At 39.6% G+C, this 22,593-nt stretch overlaps 1 protein-coding gene across 2 annotated transcripts; it reads left to right on the top strand.

Moving 5' to 3' along the window:
- The first annotated feature begins 865 nt into the window (after nucleotides 1–865).
- SMARCE1 (SWI/SNF related BAF chromatin remodeling complex subunit E1) lies at nucleotides 866–22,569 on the top strand. 2 transcript variants are annotated; one of them, XM_077806080.1, is made up of 11 exons: nucleotides 866–1,174; nucleotides 3,793–3,843; nucleotides 4,956–4,999; nucleotides 8,465–8,632; nucleotides 10,925–11,005; nucleotides 12,203–12,334; nucleotides 15,540–15,711; nucleotides 19,285–19,457; nucleotides 20,540–20,641; nucleotides 21,323–21,533; nucleotides 22,342–22,569. In XM_077806080.1, the coding sequence occupies exons 2-11, from the start codon at nucleotides 3,837–3,839 to the stop codon at nucleotides 22,551–22,553; spliced, it is 1,302 nt and encodes a 433-aa protein (XP_077662206.1). In that variant the 5' UTR covers nucleotides 866–1,174; nucleotides 3,793–3,836; the 3' UTR covers nucleotides 22,554–22,569. The 2 variants fall into 2 exon arrangements, with proteins under 2 accessions (XP_077662206.1, XP_077662207.1); XM_077806081.1 differs by having other exon boundaries at nucleotides 867–1,174; nucleotides 8,465–8,569.
- The last annotated feature ends 24 nt before the right edge of the window (nucleotides 22,570–22,593 follow it).

The raw sequence follows: 22,593 nt of genomic DNA, 5'->3' as shown, positions 1-22,593 counted from the left end.
TGGTGCCTAGAGCTGGTCCTGGCCTTATTTCTGCCAGCACCAAGCCCCATACTTTGCTTCAGACTCTGTATCAATTCAAACAATTAACAGTCGCCATGTCCACACTGCCTCACTCGGGGCACCTCCTTTTAGAGTACTAGCTGAGTGGGGCAAGCTTCGGGTTATAAAATAACCCTACGATAGGGGCATCTGACGCAGCGTCTCATATTACAGCAGTAACCCTACGTGGCACAGGGACATCTCAAATTATAATCATAACCGCGCGTGGCAATACCCCATGCCTGGGTGCTTCCTCCTGTAATGGCAGCTGTGCCAGGGCACCTTGTGTTATAACAAGAAGCGTGCGCGGTAGTACCGCGTGCCGGGGCACCTAGCTTCCAATGGGCGCTCTGTGTTAATAATGAGCGCTGCGTGCCAGGGAGCAGTGGGGTACGGGAACAGAGGTCTGTAGGGCAGAGCTGCCGGGCCCGCATCCGCTGTTTCCTGAGGAACGAAGCGGGGCCTGACAGGACCCTACGGAAGGGGACGCCCAGGGGCAGCGCTAGCAGGCAGGAAAAAGGCGCCCAACCCAGCCCGTTGCCTTCTCCTCAGGCGACGGCTGCCAGGCGGGAGGCGCGAGATCAACAGCCGCGAGAGAGAAAAAGGCGCCAAACCCAGCTCCTCCCCCCACCCTCCAGCTGGCCCTGAAGGCGCGAGACGAACTGTAAAGGCCGGGAGGGACCAACGCTTCAAGCGCCACCCCGCCCCGTCCAGCAGGCACGCATCACGTGCTCCCTGGCCCCTGACCTCCGCCCGACACGTCTCTAGGCTCTCCTGACGTCACTCCGTTCGCTTTGTGGGCGCCGCGCGTCGCGTCACGTCACGTGGCGTGCGTTCCGGCCCGGCGAAGCTGTTCCCCTCTTGGCTTTCTTTACCCGCTCGGCTCTTCAGATTCGCCACAGAATAACCGTCCTCCCCCTGCCCTTATTGTAAACGATAAAAATCCCCCGGTGGTGTATGGAGGTGCCTGGCTCGGAGTAAACCCGGGGCGGGAGCAAAAGAGCGGGGGAGCTGGGACGCCGTGTGGAATGTGCTGAGGCGGAAGGGCAGGCGGTTTCCCCCAGTCGCCGCTGCCCGGGCACCCGGGAGACCGGTGTTGGTTGGGAACAAAGGGCCGAGGCCGGCGCCGGAGCGCGTGAGTCTCGGAGGGGCGGCGAGGGGCGGGGCGGGGCGGTGAGCGGGGCCTGCAGCGCGGGGGCCTCTGCCCTGACAATCACAGAGCCCCCTCGGCGGCAGCCTGGGCCTACGAAGGGGGGTGGGGAGGGGCTGAGGGAGAGAGACGGAGACGATCCCCACCCCCGCGTTCGCGCCCATGGGAGGGGGAGCTGCCCCCCACCCACACAATACCCGTCCTAGGGGGAGCTACCCCCCCACACACACACACCCACGCACCTCCTAGGGGGAGCTACCCCCCACACCCACACAACACCCCTCCTAGGGGGAGCTACCCCCCCACACCCACACAACACCCCTCCTAGGGGGAAGGGGAGCTGCTCCCCACCCACACAACGCCCCCCCTAGGGGGAGCTACCCCCCCACACTCTTCCTGGGAGAGGGGGAGCTACTCCCCCACCACACCCACCCACGCACCTCCTAGGGGGAGGGGGAGCTACCTCACACCCCCTCCATGGGGGATGGAAGAAAGGTAGTCAAAAACATTTCTTTCCCCGTCCCCAACATGGATCCCAAAAGTGGTAGAGGAGGAGGCCGGTACTATCCTCCTCTAAGCAAGTTCCCCCGCTGTAGTTAGGCATTTTTTTTGCAGTGGGTCTGGTTTTCTAAGGTACCATGTTACTGACTGAAATGATCAGGGTTTGAAACCCTGTGTTTAGAAGTGACCTGAGTCACCAGAGTGCTTAGCATCTGCTGCCTCTTTAAAAAAAAAAAAGGGGGGGGGTGGAATTGCATATTAAATATTATATTTGTGTATTTAGCACATTCCCTCCTACTCTCCCCAAAATTGGATGAGTAATTAGATCTTTCTGTTGCTCTGGAGCAGGGTCTGCATTTTAAATTGATCTGTGTAAGCATTCTTTTCATTGGACTTTGTGTGGGAATGGCAACTTCTTTAGTAAGGGTTGTCTAGTGTTGTCAACAATGCAGTCTATCTGTAGGCCTTGGGCATACAAATACTCAAGCATGCCTGGAATTTTACATGCATAAGTTGTCCATTATGTGTGGAAATAATCACTAGTTGAAAATTGAAGCATGTGCATAGCAGTCTTAGTATTTGGTGCCATAAACATTAATAATGTCAGATGCTGAGCATTTACAGGATTTGGCCCAAATCTTGCTCTTTTAAGTCTTCAATGGATTTAATTCATGAGAGAGGCCAGCAGGATATTGCTGTTATTTTGCAGAGCATTTTACATGTATGGGTTTACTCCCGCAACAGGTTGCACAATCCCAGCTTCCATTGACTATGACATTACTAGCTGTAACAGGTACACTTGCTTTTCCTGTTACTCTGATGTGCAATTTAGCCATGTGACAATGTATTACTATGAACTTGTTTATATTGTTGTTTAGGATACCATATGAGCACACTCCTGTATTCATATCCAGTCCTTGAAGCCAGCCATATAAGACAAGTAATTGAAATCCAATATATAGTACTGTAATTTTTATTAAAAGTGATGCACAAGTAAAATCTTTACAAGGAAGATCAGACGAACCTTGGATTTCAGTTTCAGAGTTGTTTATTTAATCCTAGTAGTTCAGCCTTAAGGGCCAAGCTAGTTTACAAAAAGTTCATCAGTCACTACAAGAAAATGTAGGCCTAGTTTCTGGGAAGTTGTTTATTTTCTTTCACTTCAGAGCTGACAAATTTGTGAATTTACCTGCAATACATTGTTATAATTAGGGCTCCTTAAGTTAGGTTTTAGCCAGTAAAGAACAACTTTAATACAAACCGGAGGAAATACTCTTTTACACAGTGCACAATTGACTTGTGGAAATCATTCCCAGGGGATTTTGTGATGCCAAAAGTATAACTGGTTTAAAAAAAAAAACTAGGTAAGTTCATGGAGAATAATTCCATCAATGGCTATTATCCAAGATTGTCAGAGATGCAATTTCTTGCTCAGGGCAGCTCTAAAGCTCTGATTTCCAGAAGCCGGGAGAGGAAGACAGGGTGGATCAGTCCAAATGCCACGTTCTGTATGTTCCCCCTGAAGCTCTGGTACTGGCTACTGTTGAAGACAGGCTAGATGGACCATTGGTCTGATCCAGTATGGCCATTCTTATATTCTTAAACATTAATAAAACACTCCAGATACAAAAAAGAAAAAAAAAGAAATATGTGTTTATCCAATAAACTGTGGAAAAACATTGGAAATGCTTACTTGTATCTAAGACCTTGTCTACACATAGCAGCAGTACACATTATAGGGCTGTGATTTCTAAAGCATACTCACATTACCTGGTCTATGTAGACCGTGCTGGTGTGTGCTAAAGGTTCCCTTGTGTGCTTTAACATGCTATTTGTTTGTTCTACATTAAAGCACATTAGGAAATATTACACAGATTACTCATTACAGTATATACAAAGAGGCGCCCCCCCCCCAAAAAAAAAACTGATTGGACATATATACATAAAACCTCAAAATTGCTAAAAATAACCCCCCAAAAATGAAAATAATAAACCCTGAAAAGCAGATGCTCTAGTTATAATGGTCTTAGTTTTAATGGTTCATGAAAACAAAAATTGTTCTGTTTAATAGTCTGACGTTGTGTTCTCTTTTTGTCTTTCAGAATTTGAGATATAATGTCAGCTGGCTGAAAATTTATATACCAAAATGTCAAGTACGTTTTTGTTTTGTTTTTTTTAATTTAACAAGTAAAGATCTGTTTCAGCAGCCTTTACTTATATGAATAATCCCATTGCTGTCACATGAAAAAGGGCTACTGGACCAGGCTCATTTTAAGAGGAATGTTATCATATACAGTAATTATAAGTGAACTACCAATCGGTTGGTACTAGATATTGCCACAGTTCACAGCCAGGGCTGTGCACTGAGGATTTCTTTAAGTGTCCAAAAGATGAAAGAAACACACAAGCATCCTACCTGACAAGCTGCAGAATTGCTCTGTAGCCATTTCTCCAGTCTTAAGGCTGGAATAGTTTTTGCTGTCTGGGTATGTCCTCCATAGTGGCAGAAGACGCATCCCATCATGCCTACCTCAGTGGCATGCGCTGATCACCGATGGAGTGAGGCTTTGGGATTCATACTCCCTTACTTATTGTCCCCACAATTTCCCCCTCCAATGGGCAGGACCTTCCACACCAAGGGACGAGATTTGCTCCTTCTTTAATAAAGATAAATTGTGTAAATGCTGCACTCAGTTACTCTTGTGCAACTTCTAAATGAAGTAGGAAAAGATGTGCTCCCTCTCCATGCTTTTATTTAATGCCAATTATATGCTACCGAAAGCCATGAATGAAACCACTTGGGGAGGGGGCGAGCTGCACAACTGAATGTAGAATTTAGCCTACAATTACTTCATCCTAAAGCATACTGTTACATGTCAAACTCTACACTTCAAATCCATTTCCTTGTCTCTGAAGAAAATCTAGTATGCTTTAATTTCCATGGTGGCTAGCACAGTTTTTTTTAATTCTCTTCCTACATTTCTCCCTACCCCAGTACATCTAAATAAAAGAATAGTAACCTGACACTGGTGTCACCTTTTTTAAAATGCATCTCTTCTTCTTCCATCCCTTTTTTCTTTTTCTTTTTTTTTTTTTATTTTATTTTGTCAATGTAGATTGTAAACTCTTTGGGACAGGGATCTGTCTTGTTATCATAAGTTTCTTACCAAATTATTGTTGTGTGCCTAGTACACTTTTGGATACCGTATGCATAATATATCTGAGTTGTCAGGAAGTTATGTATTTGCTTTTGTCTTTTAAACAGAAAGGCCATCCTATGCCCCACCTCCCACCCCTGCTCCCACAACCGTAAGTATAATGAATTTTCTCATTAACACAAATCTGGTAGTCTGGCTTTTAAGACAATAATTTGGTAGTCATAGCTACCAATATTAAAATATTATGAACATAAGACTATTTGCACTGAACTGTTGAAATGACATTCAGCATTTAAATTAAATTTTAAAAAGGGGTGGGGAAACTGGGATAAGACTCACTCAATACTTAAGGCCAGATCCTTCAAACACTTAAATTTGTGTTTAACTTTACACTGAAGACAGTGGGACTACCTACATGAGTAAAGTTAAATACAGGGGTGAATGTTTCTAGGCTTTGGGCCTGATAACCATGTATCCATTATAAATATTCCAATTTGATATAACAGTAAACTAAGGACTAAGTAGCATACTTAATTCTAAATTTTATTGCCTCTAAAAGCTTAATGTCGGTCCAAGTTTTTAACATACTTTTTTGTACTTTTTACAGTAGGTTTAAATTTGTATTTATAGTTTTTCAGTGGCATTCACACAGTTATGTAGAATTATGCAAACTTTCATTTATATTGGGTCAGAATAATGGAACCCTCATGATGAAAATCTTACTACTTAAATTTATTGAAATCCATGGCATTGTGTAATGTGAGCATTGTGTGAATAAAGTTTCTCACATAGTATAAAGTAAGTACTTCTGTTTGCAAAGGAATCAATCTGTTGAGGATTTACCTGGAAAATTTTATTATATAATATTCAATCTTTCTTGAAAGCATCTGAAAATATGTTTGTACTTCTATAACAACTTGCATCCGATGACTGGAACACTCTACAAATTTAAACATCATAACACTTTGTGGGGACAGGAAAGTATTATCCGCATTTTATAGAAGAGTAAACTGAGGCACAAGTGAAATAGCTTGCCAAAGAAAATGTCAACAGACCTTTTAATTGTATTAGTGCTCTTAGGATCTGCTTTTTCCTCAGTCCTGTAGACAGTGACTACAAAATAGGAAATGTGTAACTTTTTTTATTATTAAACAAAAATCCACATTTAAAGAGGTTGGAGAGCAGGAAATATATAATTGGTGTCAAAGAAATTTGTAAACTTTCCATATAAATTTGTGGGGGTGGGACGGACTATTTTTGCATAAGTGTGCCAGTTTGGGTAACAGCTTGAGTCCAAAGTTTTATTTAAAATTTTTTTTTGCTCTGCAAATACCTTACTTGGTTTTATATTACTATTCAGATTGATGTGACAGTCCCTGATCCTGCAATCAGATCTGTGCACGCAGGTCCCTGCATATGTTTGGAACACAATTGATTTCAGTGGGGCTCTCCATGAATGCAGTGTTTGTTTGTTCATGTTCATTTTCAGATGTGCTACTTTCTTTAGTCAAATAAGCATGTCTTTTAAAGAGTGATCTCAGATGTGCAGTTAGCAATGTGTGTTGCCTATCTTATGTACATCATCTATCTGTACTACTCACGGTACTTCATGTACAGTACTTGAGAATCTAATCTACGCTCTATGAATGTAGTTGATAAAACAGAAAAGCAGACACATCTGTTGCCTTTTTCCTCCACTACCAAATCTTACTGTGCTTAGTACTGAAAATGGCATTAATCCACTTTACTTGAGACAGTGTGCATGAAATAAACATTTCTGTGGTGTTTTTCTTTTTTGTAATATTGGATTTGTCTGTTTTGCAACCATAAAGACTTAAGGTCTGTACATTATAGCGTCCAGTTATTTTGGAGGAGAGATCTAATAAAATATAATTTGTTTAGGCATATTTCATACACTGCTGATCTTGTAGTGAAATGGCTGCTTATTGAAAAGTGAGTTTACATACAGTAGTTACATATGACAAATTTGAATAAATGGCAACTGCTTTGCTTGTGTTTGAGAGGCTTAACAGTAAAACACATAAATGTTTAAAGATTGGCAAGTAAGGTGTAACTTTACTACTGTTTCAGAGTAACAGCCGTGTTAGTCTGTGTTTGCAAAAAGAAGAGGAGGACTTGTGGCACCATAGAGACTAACCAATTTATTTGAGCATAAGCTTTCGTGAGCTACAGCTCACTTCATCAGATACTGTGTTTTCTGTGTCAAAGTAAATTGACCGCAGTGTGTCAATGTATTTTTGCACTGAAGTGTTTATAAAGTGAACGTGCACTTCCGATTATAAGACTCTTCCCTTTGATATGGAGCCTCTACGTCTTGATTCTTATGAACACTGAACTCCATTTTAACTGTGTTTATAACAGCAGTCTAATACATCCCACTGACAGAGTGTACTTTGAGACCCGTTAAATCATTATTCCAGCATGTGTTGCTAATTAAGACCACAACTCTGCTGAAGAATGTGGCTAGACACTGCATGGCTGAGGTTTAAAACCATCAAGGAACAGAGTAGGGTAAAATACAAAGATTTGTAAAGGAAAAATTATAGTGGGGTGGTACCACCAGTACAGTTGAGGGTGAGACTAGCTCACTGTGAAACAGCTGCGGGGGGTTTTCTAACAAAGAAACTAAGGGAACAGGGAGAAGGGGCAAGAAGGAAATTAATTCGAAGAGAGAAAGACAGAGAATGAGACAGTAACGGTTGAAGGTTTAATGAGTAGAATGAATCCCTAAGAAACCAAATTTAATGACCCACACTATTACAGACATGTACACAAACTGACCTACTGAATTTAATTGCTGGAATGGATATGGACATGTTAATTAAATTATGTAATTGTTTTAGAAGCAATTTAAATAGTGATTTGATAACTACAAAAAAATGTATCTAACGTGTATATTCCATTGCAGTGGTTCTCCAGTTCTTTAATTCTGCAGAGTACTTCATGAGGGAAAGATACCTCTATGGATCACCTTCTCTTCCAGCCTTCTAATCAAATCCCCTTGCACCCCCCGGTGCATAATGTCTACAACATTTAATTTTGCAGGAATGGCTTCATACGCCACTGTTGGTCCACAGATTGCACTTTGAGAACCACTGTTCTACTACTATCAGTATCAATGGGTTTTTTACTTTTTTGTCCAATAGCCTGTGCTTCCATTGGTGCACATAATGAATGATGTTGGTGATTTCCACATAATCGTATGCACTGTATTGCTTTGTATGTTAAATTATTTTGTTTTGTTGGATACTAGATTCTTCCTGAATTGTTTGGCCACTTATGAAAAGTCTGCAAACTTTAATAGCCATAAGCAGGCTATACGGCACACTCATGTTAAAAGTTTGCACGCCTGATAATAAAACATCAAATGACAGTTTTGAATTTATAGTAACACGTTCAGCTAAAAATCCTGTTTCCTGAACAGGTTTCTGTTGGAGTACTTCACATGTTGAGAGGAAACCAACTACTACACCTCATTTGCTTGTTTAAATTCTAGTTGTTTTTGCATGCCATATTGCAGATCATTTTCATTTCTGTGTTTTCCTCGTTTGAGCTCATTTCTCATTCGTGTTTTTGTCTCATTTGTTTCCATCAGCAAATGCCCAGCACACCAGGGTTTGTGGGATACAATCCATACAGCCATCTGGCCTACAACAACTACAGGCTGGGAGGGAACCCGGGCACCAACAGCCGGGTCACGGTAGGAGAATCAACTATTACATCATCCGGCAAACAACAGGAATTGACCAGAAATGGCTTTAGAGTTAGGTTCTTCTGAATCTTGGCTGCTGCCACTTTTATAAAGAGAAAAATTAACTCGGATTTTTTTTCCCCATCTTCTCTCCTCTCCTACCTCCCCCCTTTCATTGTGAAGCCTTGTACTGGAAAATAAGCTTCTATTTAATAGATCGAGAGAGATCTATTATTCCCATCTGAGATGTGGAAAGTCTGTCTTTTTGGAATTCCATGGCTTGACGCCTCAGTGATCACTGCACGTTTAAGGAAAGATTCTTAAATATGGGTGTGGATTATATTTTCCTCTTGGAGGGAGGGAATTATACATTTTATTGAGATTATAGGTATGGAACGAGAGGAAAGGCAAGTTCCAAACTAGAAATTGTAACTGGTGATTACATCGCACTATTGTGCCATGTAAGAAACCCATGTTTCTATTTTCCATTCCAGTCTTACTTTGTATGGTTAGTATCAGATCTCCAGATTCAACAGTGACTTCTCCAACCAAATGAGTGGTGTCAATAAAATATGAGGGAGCCTGCTTTCTGTCCTCCATGGCTGGATGAAATGTGGATGCTTTGTAGACCCTTTAAGAAATACTTGGCATAAAGTGGGAGGAAATGTACTGATACGGGGTACCTCTGAGCTTGAGTGAAGACGCAGAACATGATTCACATACAGGCAAGAAAGAAAATAAAATTTTTAAATGCACACTTTTCGCCTAATATTTACTGTAAAAACTGTAGACCTACACTATTTTAAATTATTAATTTAAAAATGATCATTTTAATTTTTATGTAATTTCTTTCCAAAGGTGTAAAAAAAAAATTATCTACACAACTTCTAGTCTCTTCAGAGTGTAATACAAATAAGAATTTGTCAGTTAATCCATAGATGTTGCCATTTAATGCAGTATACCTTTTTAAACTCCATAAATTCAGCTTGTTTAATAAGGTGCCTAAAGAAAAGACCCCCTTGCCCTGTAGTGAAGGTATGAGCTGGCGTTTGATTGAACGTAGTGTCTGAACTTACATTTATGTTACTGAATACATGAATAGGTTAGATTTGTCAGACTTTTCATTGTTTCTGTATGTCATAAGCATACACAGCTTTCTCTGCCATGCATATATTAATATGTATGGTATCTTTAAATTCCTGTTAATTTAAAAGCATTAAACAGTTTCAGTTAATGTTTTTCAAATCCATCTCTGTGTGTATACATGTATACATTTGGTAATGCATACACCTCATGTACATTATAACTCTATGCAAGTATGTATGCATTGTTTCATGTATGTAGTGAAACATAAAAATATCCAGATTAAAAATACTGAAAGCAAAAACACTGAACAATAACCTTATTGGCCATTTTAAAGTATTTTTGGAACCTCAGTCCCCAATCCTGTTAATACTTATTTGAGCCTGATTAATTTTAGACGTGAAAATAGTCCCATGGAACTGCTCACAGGTGTTTGCAGGATTGGGGCCTTTAGAATCTACAGCTGTTATAAACTAGATGATGTCAGTATACTATTCCAGGAGGAACAAACCTTGTCTTATTATAAATGCACTATTTTTAACTGAGATGGTGTGTAGGTGGAAGAGAACAGAAGAATAAGTGGATGCTACAGCTTTCAATCAATAACACTTACTGTTTAGTGTCTTCTTTTTTTTTTTTTTTTTAAGTGCAGGCAACGTGCTTGGCATTGTACAAACGTAAAGGAAGACAAGGTCTCTCAAGGAGCTCACAAACAAATTTGGACAAGAACAATGCAATTTGGACACAGATGATGCACAGGTTGAGGGATCAGTCTCATAGGGACGTTTTTTAATATTTGGATTGACTCCCAAGTTCCCATTGAAAGATTTCATTGAAGAAGTGTATTTCTAAAACGGACTGAATGAAAGAATGTCTAGATAATTTCCTGCTCTTTCACACTTTCTCCTTATCCTTTTTCCAGTAGTAATTTCTTTAGTTGTCAGAGCAGGTACCATAACAGTCATTCTCATCAAAATTGAGAAAACAAACTGTTGGAGCCGGTGAACAGAAGCAAATTTTGAGGCTGTCTCTTTTGGTTTTTAGAAAATTGTCCCCTGTTGGACTTTTATTGAGTAACCTTTTTCAAACTAATACTTGGACAAATACATTTGGGGCCAGGGGAGGGGGAATTTGGCAAATTATTATGAGGACCAGTTATAGTACCTGTACATGTATTTAATATACAAGAGTATTTATATTCCCAGACTGCTATGTATTGAAGTTGCCTAGTTTTCATGTTAAGAAATGGATTTATCCGTTTTGTTTTTGTTTCTTTTATAGGCTTCCTCTGGTATTACAATTCCCAAACCCCCAAAGCCACCAGATAAGCCTCTGATGCCCTACATGAGGTACAGCAGGAAGGTGGGTACCCAGTGTTTTGGATTTAGGTTGAATAAGTAGCATTAAAGGTTAAGTTTATGCCAACAATTGATTAGTTATTTTAGTTCCAACTTCTAAACTCTATTAAATTCTAACAACCTGCAGAGATTACTTATTCAGCAAGGGAATTTTAAAACACAGTTGCTTTCCCCATCAGAATAATGGTAACAATGATCTAAACATATGCCATCTTCTAGGAAAACAAAAATTATCCCCCAAACAAAAGGTCAGCACCCTCAATTTTCCTGTTACATATTTTTTTATCTACAGGGTTAGGGGAGGGAAAATTAAGATTTTCTTTGAAATGGTTGTTTACTACCGTTGCCCCTGCTGTCAAGGATCCACATATTGTCGGAACTTCCTCTGTATAGTACAGTGGCATAGCTAGACCTGAAGAGTAGCAGTGGGAGGAATGTGTGTGTTCACCTACCTAACCTGCAGCACTACCTCATTATTTTATAAACTGTTTGAGAGGCAATGGGAGTATTGTGCAGAGTCTGGAATCTGATTCGGCTTGGGAAGGGTGTGTGATCCAGTTTCAAGGAGTGAGTGAGCCAGAAGGAAATATACATGCCTTCCTGCTTCTGGTAAAGTGTCTTTACCAGCAGTCTGAATTAAGTCAACAGCCCTCCCACTGCTGCATATCAAGTCAAATAGTATTCCTAATCACACATGGCAAGTAATAACACTGGCAGCTTTCTTTTTTATATAAAGTTAGAAACTGGTTTTTGATGGAATCAGAACTTTTTGGAATTGCAATTGATCAACATGACTGAAAACTTTTTGAATACAGGAAGGTCCAAGTCCTGATTTTAAAAATTCAATGCACATTGTCATGTATCTGAACATAAATGCTGCTGGACATGTTTGCATGATAATATGTTTAATTTTTTCCCAGAGATACAGTGATGTGCATTTTAGAATAAAATTCACAGATTTAAGGGCAAGATTCACAACTGAAGCTGTTGTCAATAAATCAGGCTGTTGCCAGTTTCAGTAGATGACTGTACTATTGTCTTCCTGCCCCAAAAAGTAATCACTGGAGGTAGCCAGACTTTTTCTTAATACAGTTTTGTTTTATAGTGATCTTTTCTGAAAGTATACTAAGATGATACCATAAAACATTTAATTTGGAAGTGTTTACATATCAGTAGTAAAGCTCCAGCTGTTTCTGTTAAGGTCTGGGATCAAGTGAAGGCATCCAACCCTGACTTGAAGTTATGGGAAATTGGCAAGATTATTGGAGGGATGTGGCGAGATCTCACTGATGAGGAGAAGCAAGAGTACTTGAATGAATATGAAGCAGAAAAGGTAAGGGATGAAATCTTTTGTTATTAATGCTGATTCTCCCATCTTATGTCCCTGACACAACTGTCACAGAAGAGTTAAGCTTGTTCCCTGGTGCAGCAAGGTAGTTAAGCAAGTGCCCAACTTTAAGCATGAGTAGTCCCATTGAAGTTAATGGAGTATTCTCATGCTCTAAGTTAAGCATATGCTTAAATGCCTTGCTGAATTGGGACCTTTTAACATTTCACAGTACATATAAATAGAAAATAACTTCTTAGGTCATCTAGTCCTTTCCAGGATTGTTCCCCACAATATGTCCTCCATCCTGTGGTGTTTGATGTTTTTCTTCTAGAAACTACTCTGAGAATCAAATTTCATCTTTCCTATATGGTGGCATGTGTATATCATTTACTAAGCCCTATGTATACTGATAAGCATCTTAATAATAATCATATGTCAACAAGGACTTCAGTTTTTAGACCATACTCAAAATGAAATGTTTATATTGAATAGGAATTTTAACTATGAGTGGACTTGATTTTTCCACACCTAAATCCTCTTACAAAACTGATTCTCTGTAGCTTCAGCTGGTCAGTTATGAATATGTGTATAAGAATTGGTTTTTATGGGACAGCCTTGCAAAACTTTACTCTGCCAGAATGTTTTTGTTGTTGTTTGTTTTTTGATGGGCATTATTTTCATTATTGATTATCAATTATTTTCATTATTGATCATCATGACAAAGGGCAATAATATATTTTGTGTCTTTGCTGATAATTTTAAAGTTTTGCAAGGCTGCTACAGTAATAGATATCCAAAGTTATGTAGGACAGTTACAAGCTGTTCGTTTGACATCTCTTGTTCATTTATTGTGTTGTGTTAAAATTTCAGGCATCTGAGGTCATAGGTAATCTGGTCAAATAGGTGCTTAGAACTGTTTTCATTCAAAATATCACTTTACTATTTTTAACCAACAGAAAAATTATTTTAAATTGGGTTTCTGCCATTTGAAACGAAATCAAGGATTCCTACTTTTAACTCACTAAAAAGGACTAATTTAGTAAAAGTTAAAGACACCTTCAGGTACATACAGCAGTATCATACCGTATAACTGACCTTTAATACAGAGCATCTCAAAACAAGTGAAAGACTATACTCAAAAGAGTAATTATCAATGGTTTGTTGTCAGACTGGGCCGGTGTATTTATAACAGGGGTCAGTCCTGGTTCCGACTAGTCAATATTTTCATTAATGACTTGAATAATGGAGTGGAGTGGAAAGTATGCGCAAGTATTTGCAGATGACACCCAGCTGGGAAGGGTTGCAAGTACTTTGGAGGACAAGAAAAAAATTTAAAACAACCTTGACAAATGGGAGAACTGAATTCAACCAAGATAAGTGCAAAGTACTACACTTAGAAAAGAAGAATCAAATGCACAGCTACAAAATGGGAATAAATAGCTAGGCGGTAGTACTGCAGAATATTATGTGGGGATTATAGTGGATCATCACAAATTGGATATGAGTCAACAATGTGATGCAATTGCAAAAAAGGATATCATTCTGGGGTGTATTAAGAGGAGCATTCTATGTAAAACACGGGAGGTGATTGTCCCACTGTACTCGGCACTAGAGGTCTCAGCTGGAGTACTATGTCGAATTCTAGACACCACTCTTTAGGAAAGATGTGCATAAATTGGAGAGAGTCTAGAGGAGAGCAACAAATCAATAAAAGGTTTAGAAAACCTGACCTATATGAGAGGTTAAATGGGCTGGACATGTTTAGTCTTGAAAACAGAAGACTGGGGAAGGGATTTTCAAATATATTACGGGTAGTTAGAAAGAGGACTGTGATCAATTGTTCTCCCACATCCAGTGAATGTAGGACAAGACGTAATGGGCTTAATCTGCAGCAAGAGAGACTTAGAAAGTTTTTCTTGAGATCTAACTTAACTGTAAGGGTAGTTAAGCTCTGGAATAGGTTTCCAAGGAAGGTTGTGGAATCCCCATCTTTGGAAATTTTTAAGAACAAACACCTGTCAGGTAGCCTAGACTTACTTGATCCTGCCTAAGTGCAGGGGGCTTGAGTTGATGACTTCCCTTCCAGCCCTACATTTCTGTGAAAATGTTTATTTTGATTTTGTAAAGCAAGATTTAAAAGTGAGATTTAAAGAAGTGGTTGAAATGGGCAGTAAATCAATGTAGGCAGGTGGAGTGATACAATTCTGCTACCTGAAGTGAGAAAATAGACTGTCTGGATCACCCCTAACCACGTGTAGGGATGGACTGAAGAACACAATAAAAGAATGAAAAGTGAGAATTTCAATACATGATGATAGAAGTGACAAAAATAAAAAATGGTTTGGTCCTGTCCTGGAGGAGGTGATAATCAGACTCTGAGATAAGAGGTATTGGAGTGAGGGAGGAGAGGAGATCAGGGTCAAGGTTAACTCTCAGAATTTCTAGATGTGTAAAGTAGTTGGAAGTGATAGAATCGGAAACATGGGATGACTCTACAGTAGTTACAGATAAAACAAAGAATTGCTTGCAAGATTTAATCTTTAATTATAGCAGTGAGGATAGCATAAGACTTTCCAGAATTAAATTCTTCTTGGCTCTTGTGTCTAGATGCTCCACCACCACTCAAGTTAGTAGTGCACCCTAAATCAAGAGCAATATGAAAGAGTAATTCTTGTGTAATTCTTTCCCCTAGAGAGAATTCTTTCTCAGGAATCTGGCTGGTGGGTCTTGCCCACATGCTTAGAGTCTAAGTGATCACCATGTTTGGGGTTAGGAATGAATTTTCCTCTAGGTCAGATTGTCAGAGACCCTGGGATTTTTTGCCTTTCTCTGCAGCATGGGACACGGGTTGCTTGCTGATTTAAATTAGATTTAAATGATGGATTCTCTCTAACTTGAAGTCTTTTTGAATCAAGATCTGAGGACTTCAGTAACTCAGCCAGAGGTTATGAGTCTATTGCAGGAGTAATGGGGGAGGTTCCGTGGCCTGTGATGTGCAGGAGATCAACTAGATGATCACAATGGTCCGTTCTGGCCTTAGTCTCTCAGTCTATGTACCTAAAAGAGAAATGCAGTAGAAAGGGAGGCAAATTGTTTATACCAAATTGTCCTTTTGGACCATTGGGCTGATGTCAATAAGCAAAACAGGGCTGCCAGGGTACAATAGATAAGTTTTTATTTCAATAAAACAATATCCGTCAAATTTCAGATAGAGTACAATGAATCCATGAAGGCCTACCATAACTCGCCTGCTTACCTTGCCTACATCAACGCAAAGAGTCGGGCTGAGGCTGCGTTAGAGGAGGAAAGCCGACAAAGGCAATCACGCATGGAGAAAGGTGAACCCTATATGAGCATCCAACCAGCAGAAGACCCAGATGGTAAGCAGAAAGGAGATTTGTATACACTTTTGGTGAGGTATATTTTCACCATGGGAAATAAAATCTAGAGTAAGTTTCAGGTAGCTGTTTTTATTCCCTCAGTATTGAAAACTTAATAGTTCACTGACTTTCTCCTGGACTATAACGGGAAACACTTGCACACCATATAACAAAGAAAACATGAAATGTATAACTATAGTACTAACTTTCAGAATCATCTTACCTCAAACTACATGTTAAGGTACACAGCTGTTCTTCTTAAGCTTACGACTGAATTGACCACCAGCAGCCAGGCTACTCTTAAAAAGTTCTTGTAAACCTCTAATGGTGTGGGTAGCAACCCTGTTAAAAATATTTTCAAAATGCCTGTTTCAGACTTGACAAGTTGGTTATTTGTGGTTTAGGCTACAATTTTGCTAAAAATTTCCATTCTAAATTTCACAGCAGAGGTGCTGGGGCGGGAATGTAGCTTTCACTACAGCAACATACACAAGAGTGGGAGCAAGCTCATGCTGCACTCACCATGCAGCAGCAGCTCCTGTCCCATTCTGCTCATTGTAACCTTGTGCACGGGGAGGGGTTGCAGTGCCACTCAGGTTTTGTCCCATTTGCCCCTCCGTAAATGGAAATGGAGGAGCTAATGGGTCAAATTTGATTGGCTTTGCAACGTAGCATACGGGGTCACAGAACCAGGTGGCAACAACACTTAATTTGGAGGCCTAATCATATATATTTTTACAACCATTTATAAGATTTCACTGACTTTATTCAAATTCACATTGTCTGTGACCTCTGTGACAAAATCCAGACCTATTTTAGTCCACGCAGTACTTTATACTGCATAGGGTTCCCTCAGTCCTACTTGAATGGAATGTTGTACTTTAGTAGTTCTGACAGACTCTACTTGATTGTTGTCTTTTGACTTATTCCATCTGGTGACTGAACACACGTAAGCCTTTTTAAGTTCAGCTGCTTCTGTCAATCAAAATATAACTTGTCAATACAAAGTGCAACTTAATGAGGAAACTGTCAAAATGCTTTCTTTAACTGAAAGGAAATACCACTTTGGCATCCATATGACACCCACTGAGAAAAGTTACGCAAAGATATTGTCAATTTCAGTTTTTAAAATTATGCTAAAAGGCTGACTGAATTATCTGTTGAAACCTGAGAGTGAAAAATGCAGCCAGGCAATTACACCCTCTTCCCCCCACCCTCCCCAGCAAGCCCAGCCATGAGATAATTCCCGTGGTAAATAGCACTTTCCGCTATATGCAGTATAAACTGTGTAAAACACATGAATGTGCCTGGGATTTTTTAGCAATTGGCATTTCACAGCCTGCTATTCAACCTGATTTATACCTGGGTCAAATTCAACTTGGATATAACCAGGTGCATCTCCCACTGAAGTGGGTTATACTTGTTTGTCAATGGTGAACATGCTCCACCATTTGACAGCATAGAAGGGGACTTGCAATCTCACACTGAAATCACATATCGCTGATTGTAGTTTTCTAATGGTAGAAGGCTCTTTCTTCTAGAAGATGAAGCTATAACAAGATCCAGTGGTTGGAAGCTGAAGCTAGACAAATTCAGAGTAGAAATTAAGCACTTTTAAAATTTTAACAGCAAGGGTAGTAAAACAATAGAGAATCCATCACCTATAAATTTCAGTCAGTTGAAGTCTAAATCAGGATTGGATGGCTTTCTAAAAGTTGTGTTCTGATGCAAAAAACAGAAGGTATGGGCTTCTTTCAAGAATCACTTGGTGCAGTTCTAGGGCTGATGATGATAAAGGTCTCCGTTTGCCTGAAAATCTATGAAATAACTCTTTGCCACATTTCCTACTATTTTCCACTTTTAATTTTATTTTCAAATTAATCTAATACTTTATACATCCCAAATGTGAAACTGTTTTGTTTGTTTTTTTTCTTCTTCCAGAAAAGCAATATTCAGTCTAAGTTTCAATCAAAATTGGCCTTCTCAGTACTAGAATTTCTGGCATAACAGAACTTATTTTCAGTTTTTTTCCCCGTTTTGTAAAGAGTGGAGCAACAATCTCAACATGTATCCCATAACTGGGAAAGTTTGTGTAAAATAAAAAACAGAACTTAGAATAACAAGACATTTTTGTAGACATTTAAAGGAGATGGGGAAAGGTTTTTCAGTGATGACGATGGTAGAAAATGAAAGCACAGGAGGACTGTCATCCTTTAAAGCTTAGAACCTCTTTGAAAACACTAAGGGCATGTCATCATGAAAATGTAGTTTGTGGCAAGCTGGAGTGGGAATGGAGCTCAACTAGCCTGCTGCAGTCTAACTGTCCTTGTGGATGCTGCCAAGGCACATTAACAGTTCGTTAATGTGCTTTGATCTAGTCCATCTTGAAAAAGAAATAGATCAAAGTGCATTAATGAATTGATAATGCGCATCAGCTGTTTCCAAACAGACAGCAAACTGTGGCAGGCTAGTGCAGGGTAGATTGAGCCATCTGTTTGGCCTGAACTAAACATTCCTGTAGACAAGTCCTAAAATAAGAGAGAACCAGCTTAATAATCATGGAGAGATTTTTATTTTTTTTCCTGGTGTTGTCTCAAAATGTTGTTCTGCTTTTTAGAGTGAATATCTAGTACAGTCAATAATATTTGGTTAATATAACAGTTTCACAAATAGTTATATATAATCCTCAGAATAACATCTGCCTAAACTCCCGATTTTTGCCACAGAGCTAAAGCTCCATTTTAATTAAGGAAAAAATTTCTTTGGCCTGTCACATACTTTTTGCGGTAGTTTGTCTTCTACAGATGTATCAAAAAAAGACAGGTCGTCATAGGCTTGAGACCAAACCTTTCTCTGGTATTTTCTTCTCCTCCCTCAAGAAGCAGGAGACTAGCACTTGACATTTGTTGACCTATAACTTGCTTCTAATGCATGTTTATCTCAATTTTTTTTCCAGCAAGTGATTTTACTAATTAAATGCTTTGGCTTCTGTGAACAAACTTAGAGTAGGTTTTGTTAGTGTGGCTTTTTTACATGAGGACCTGAGTTGCTGAGCATCTGCCATTTCTGTTTACTTCAGTTGGTGCTGCAGGTGCTCAGCACCTCTACAAACTAGGCCCTTTAGTTTTGAAGCACAAAGTTTACATTTGTTGAACTCTTGTCTGTGTTTTAATGAGGAATTTATTGTAGTGAGCACCGCAAATTGTGAAGTTTCATTATCAGAATTTGTATAATCAGTGTGGTGTGTTTTTTCTCTTGTTCTTGATACATGAAAAGTAGTGTGTTGGCATAGGCACTGATTACTGTTTAAAGCGAATGGATCAGTTTGTAGTTGTGTGTAGGATCTGGCTAAAATCATAGCTCCCAGGCTCTGCTGTCTCACAGCACATAAAATACTGTGTCTCAAAATTGAGTTTGATTATTTTACTGCTCTGTAAATCTAGTATCTTTGTACATAAAACTTATTCATGTTGTCATGGCAGCAGTTTTGTTCCTGGCTGAATTGAAGACTGCAATGTATTTTAAGGATACAGTTTAATGAGACTTGTCTAACTTGTTAAATTTTTGTTTCAGATTATGATGATGGATTTTCTATGAAGCACACAGCTACAGCCCGTTTCCAGAGGAACCACCGTCTGATTAGTGAGATACTGAGTGAAAGTGTAGTACCAGACGTCCGCTCCGTTGTTACTACAGCTAGAATGCAAGTTCTCAAACGTCAAGTTCAGTCCTTAATGGTTCATCAGGTAAAGATTAATTACCTAAAATTTATTAAATGTAATGGTTCTGGGCTGCACTCCAAGTTTTAAAATCATTTGGATCATCTACTTGAATGTACTTGTTGAAGTGTCAATATTCTTCATGCCCCAGATAACTAATCTCTCCCTGGTTTTTTGGGAGGAGCAAGGGATAAGTCCAAACTTCTTGTGATTCCCATGCATCATACAATGTCACAATTTTGTATCTACTAAAGGATAAAGTGTAGTGATTAAGAGGTGTAGATTAACCTCTTAATTATCACAATACATCACGTCACAGTCCTCTGTAGTTCTATAACCCTTCAACAGGTAAAGAAAAGCTTTTGATTTAAAGATATTGGTGCAGTTGTAACTTTCAGTAGCTTGTTATTTATAGCTGTGTAGTTGTTAGTGGCCATCTTTTTAATGTGGCAAATCTCCCCCTTTTTAACATTTGTAACTGAAAATTAAAAGCATAAGTAAGTTTCTAATAACTCACATTTAAGACACATTCAATTAACTTCAACTGTACAGATTCCTGTGTGTGTGTACCAATTGAAAAGACAAGGCTGATTGATATATATTGTGCGTGTATGTATATATATAACACTTGGGCAAATTAGGCAGAGACAAGAAAGAGTGAAGATTTCTTTTTAAATTGCAAAAGAAAGGGGAAAATGTGTTGCATCCGATTGACTTCTCCCATTTTAATCTTCATTTGTATTGTACTAGTGCATATAATGCGCCAGACACTTTAAATGTATAGAAAGACAGATTGCATGTCTGAAGAGTGCAAGCTCTTCAGGTCAAGCACCTATCATCTTCTGTTTTTGGGCCTAGAACTCCTTCAGGCACAATATAATCCATCCAATTTCTTTGATTTCTTATTGCTACAACTTAGGGATGGGGGGGCTTCCCTCATTTGTACATTTCAGCTATTGAGCATCAAATCAGGAAAGTCAGATTCCACCATAAGGGTGAGATGGATATAAAAAAAATGATCTACATAGTTTGTATGCATCAAAGCATTTTATCCAATATTTGGTATATTTGAGTATTAAGTTTCATAACTCGGTTACTTTCATTTTTAGCGAAAACTGGAAGCTGAGCTCCTGCAAATAGAAGAGCGCCACCAGGAAAAGAAGAGGAAGTTCTTGGAAAGCACAGAATCCTTTAACAATGAACTGAAGAGGGTACAACTTTAAAATGTTCTCTCTCCTTCTAGGACACTACTTGTTGCACATTATTCAAAGAGAGTCCTCTGCCCAGCTTCAGTCTAGCTCTTCTAAATATAGAGGGTTCATATTCTAGCATATTTTTTGTAGTGCCCCAGAGCTATAGAATGCAGTGAGTCTTAGCCAGAGGACTTCCATGTACCTTGGTGATTCCAGGCTTCTGCAATGGCCCAGTGGGATTATTGGCAGCCAACATAATTAAAAGCAGCTTTCAGACTGGTCTAACTGAAGTCAAGGAGACCAGCACTGTGCTCCCAAGGTCAAGAGATAGCAAAGATAGTTTAAAGCCACCTTTGTGTGCATGCTTCTCAAATGCACTGTGTATTCCTTGAATAGAGCTGAGGATCAAGGCCTACATTGTTTTTCTGGTTTTGCTGCATAGTCTTATCACAGATCTCTGTGATAGAACTGAACTTCTATAGCTGCTGGAGCTCTCCATTTTACATTCTTAAACTTAGCAAACCAAGGTGCAAACATTGTCCCATGCAGAACTACTGAACTCAGAATGAGGTTTTCCTCTGGGTTGTTTCAGAATGCATTCTTAATGCACAAGATATCTGCTTTGCCTGACACCAAAATGCTAAACTGAGAGAGCGAAGTGCTGGATTAATAAAAGGACTCTTCTCTTCTGATTGCTAGTTATGCAGTTTGAAGGTGGAGGTGGACATGGAAAAAATAGCAGCTGAAATTGCTCAGGCTGAGGAACAGGCCCGCAAGAGGCAAGAGGAAAGGGAAAAAGAAGCAGCTGAGCAAGCTGAACGCAGTCAAACTAATGCAGGACCTGAGGAAGAGCAAGCAGTTAACAAGACAGAGGAGAAGAAGGAAGAAGAGAGCACTCCCATGGAGACAGGTAACAGCTCTTGAAGACTGGCTTCAGAATTCTCTTACGTCAATACAACATGGAGGAAGGGCCATTACTAAGGTTTAGGGGTTTTTCACCTTTAAATAACCTCAATTTTGAAAAGGGAAAAAAAGTATAGCAACAAAAACAGCATATTGCGCAGGATGCGTGATGCACCCAGTAGAAAAGATTTGATTTCCAAACCTTCCCTAAATCTCACCTTATCTTTTAGTCATTAATGTAGATTGAAACAAAACAGGGAGTTTTCACTGCATCAGAGAAGGAAGAGAGGGAGCTCTCCCTCTGTTTTTAGCAGACATGGGAAAGCTGCACTTCCCTGGCTGTACCTATCATCTTTAACCCTTGTTTACCTCCCCCACTGTCAAATTTGCTTGCCGAAACAAAAGTGGTGGCACTAGTGGAAGAATTAGATATTGTAAGCATGACTGCATCATTCTGAACCACAGCTTGTTGTCATAACAGTTGGGGGTAGGTGAGCATGGTAGGGAAGTTGCAGTTCTGTTGCTTTATTTTCTTTTTTTTTTTTATTTGTGGCTACCATTCTTCTTTGGGTTAGAGGCTGCAGAGTACTTTTAAGAAGTAGTGTGGAAAGTACCTTTATATATGCATGCATGTTTTGAGATTTTTCCAGAGCAGTAACTACTAAAAATTTCTAAACAATGTAAATTATTGATCTTAAATAGTATCAAAGATATCCCTGACAATTCTTTCTCTCCTGTAACTCTCTAGCACCTAAAATGTATTTGCATAGTCAACTATAGTGGTGTAAATGACACTGAGAAATGTCTTCTTCCAGAGGAGGCTCACCCAGAAGAAACTACAGAGAACCAGCAGAACGGCGAAGAAGGAACGTCCACACCCGAAGATAAGGAGAGTGGCCAGGAAGGGGTTGACAGTACTGCAGAGGAAGGAACTAGTGATAGTAACACTGGTTCAGAGAGCAATAGCGCAACTGTTGAAGAGCCTCCAGCAGACCCTACCCCTGAGGATAGTGAGAAGAAAGAATAAATATTGGCTTATTTCATGTCTCTTCTTAACAAAGTATTGT

This window comes from Eretmochelys imbricata, chromosome 27 (genome assembly GCF_965152235.1).
Source record: "Eretmochelys imbricata isolate rEreImb1 chromosome 27, rEreImb1.hap1, whole genome shotgun sequence".
NCBI classification, from domain to species: Eukaryota; Metazoa; Chordata; order Testudines; family Cheloniidae; genus Eretmochelys; species Eretmochelys imbricata.
Note: the sequence above shows the minus strand (reverse complement) of the source record. Positions and strands in the feature narration are given on the sequence as shown.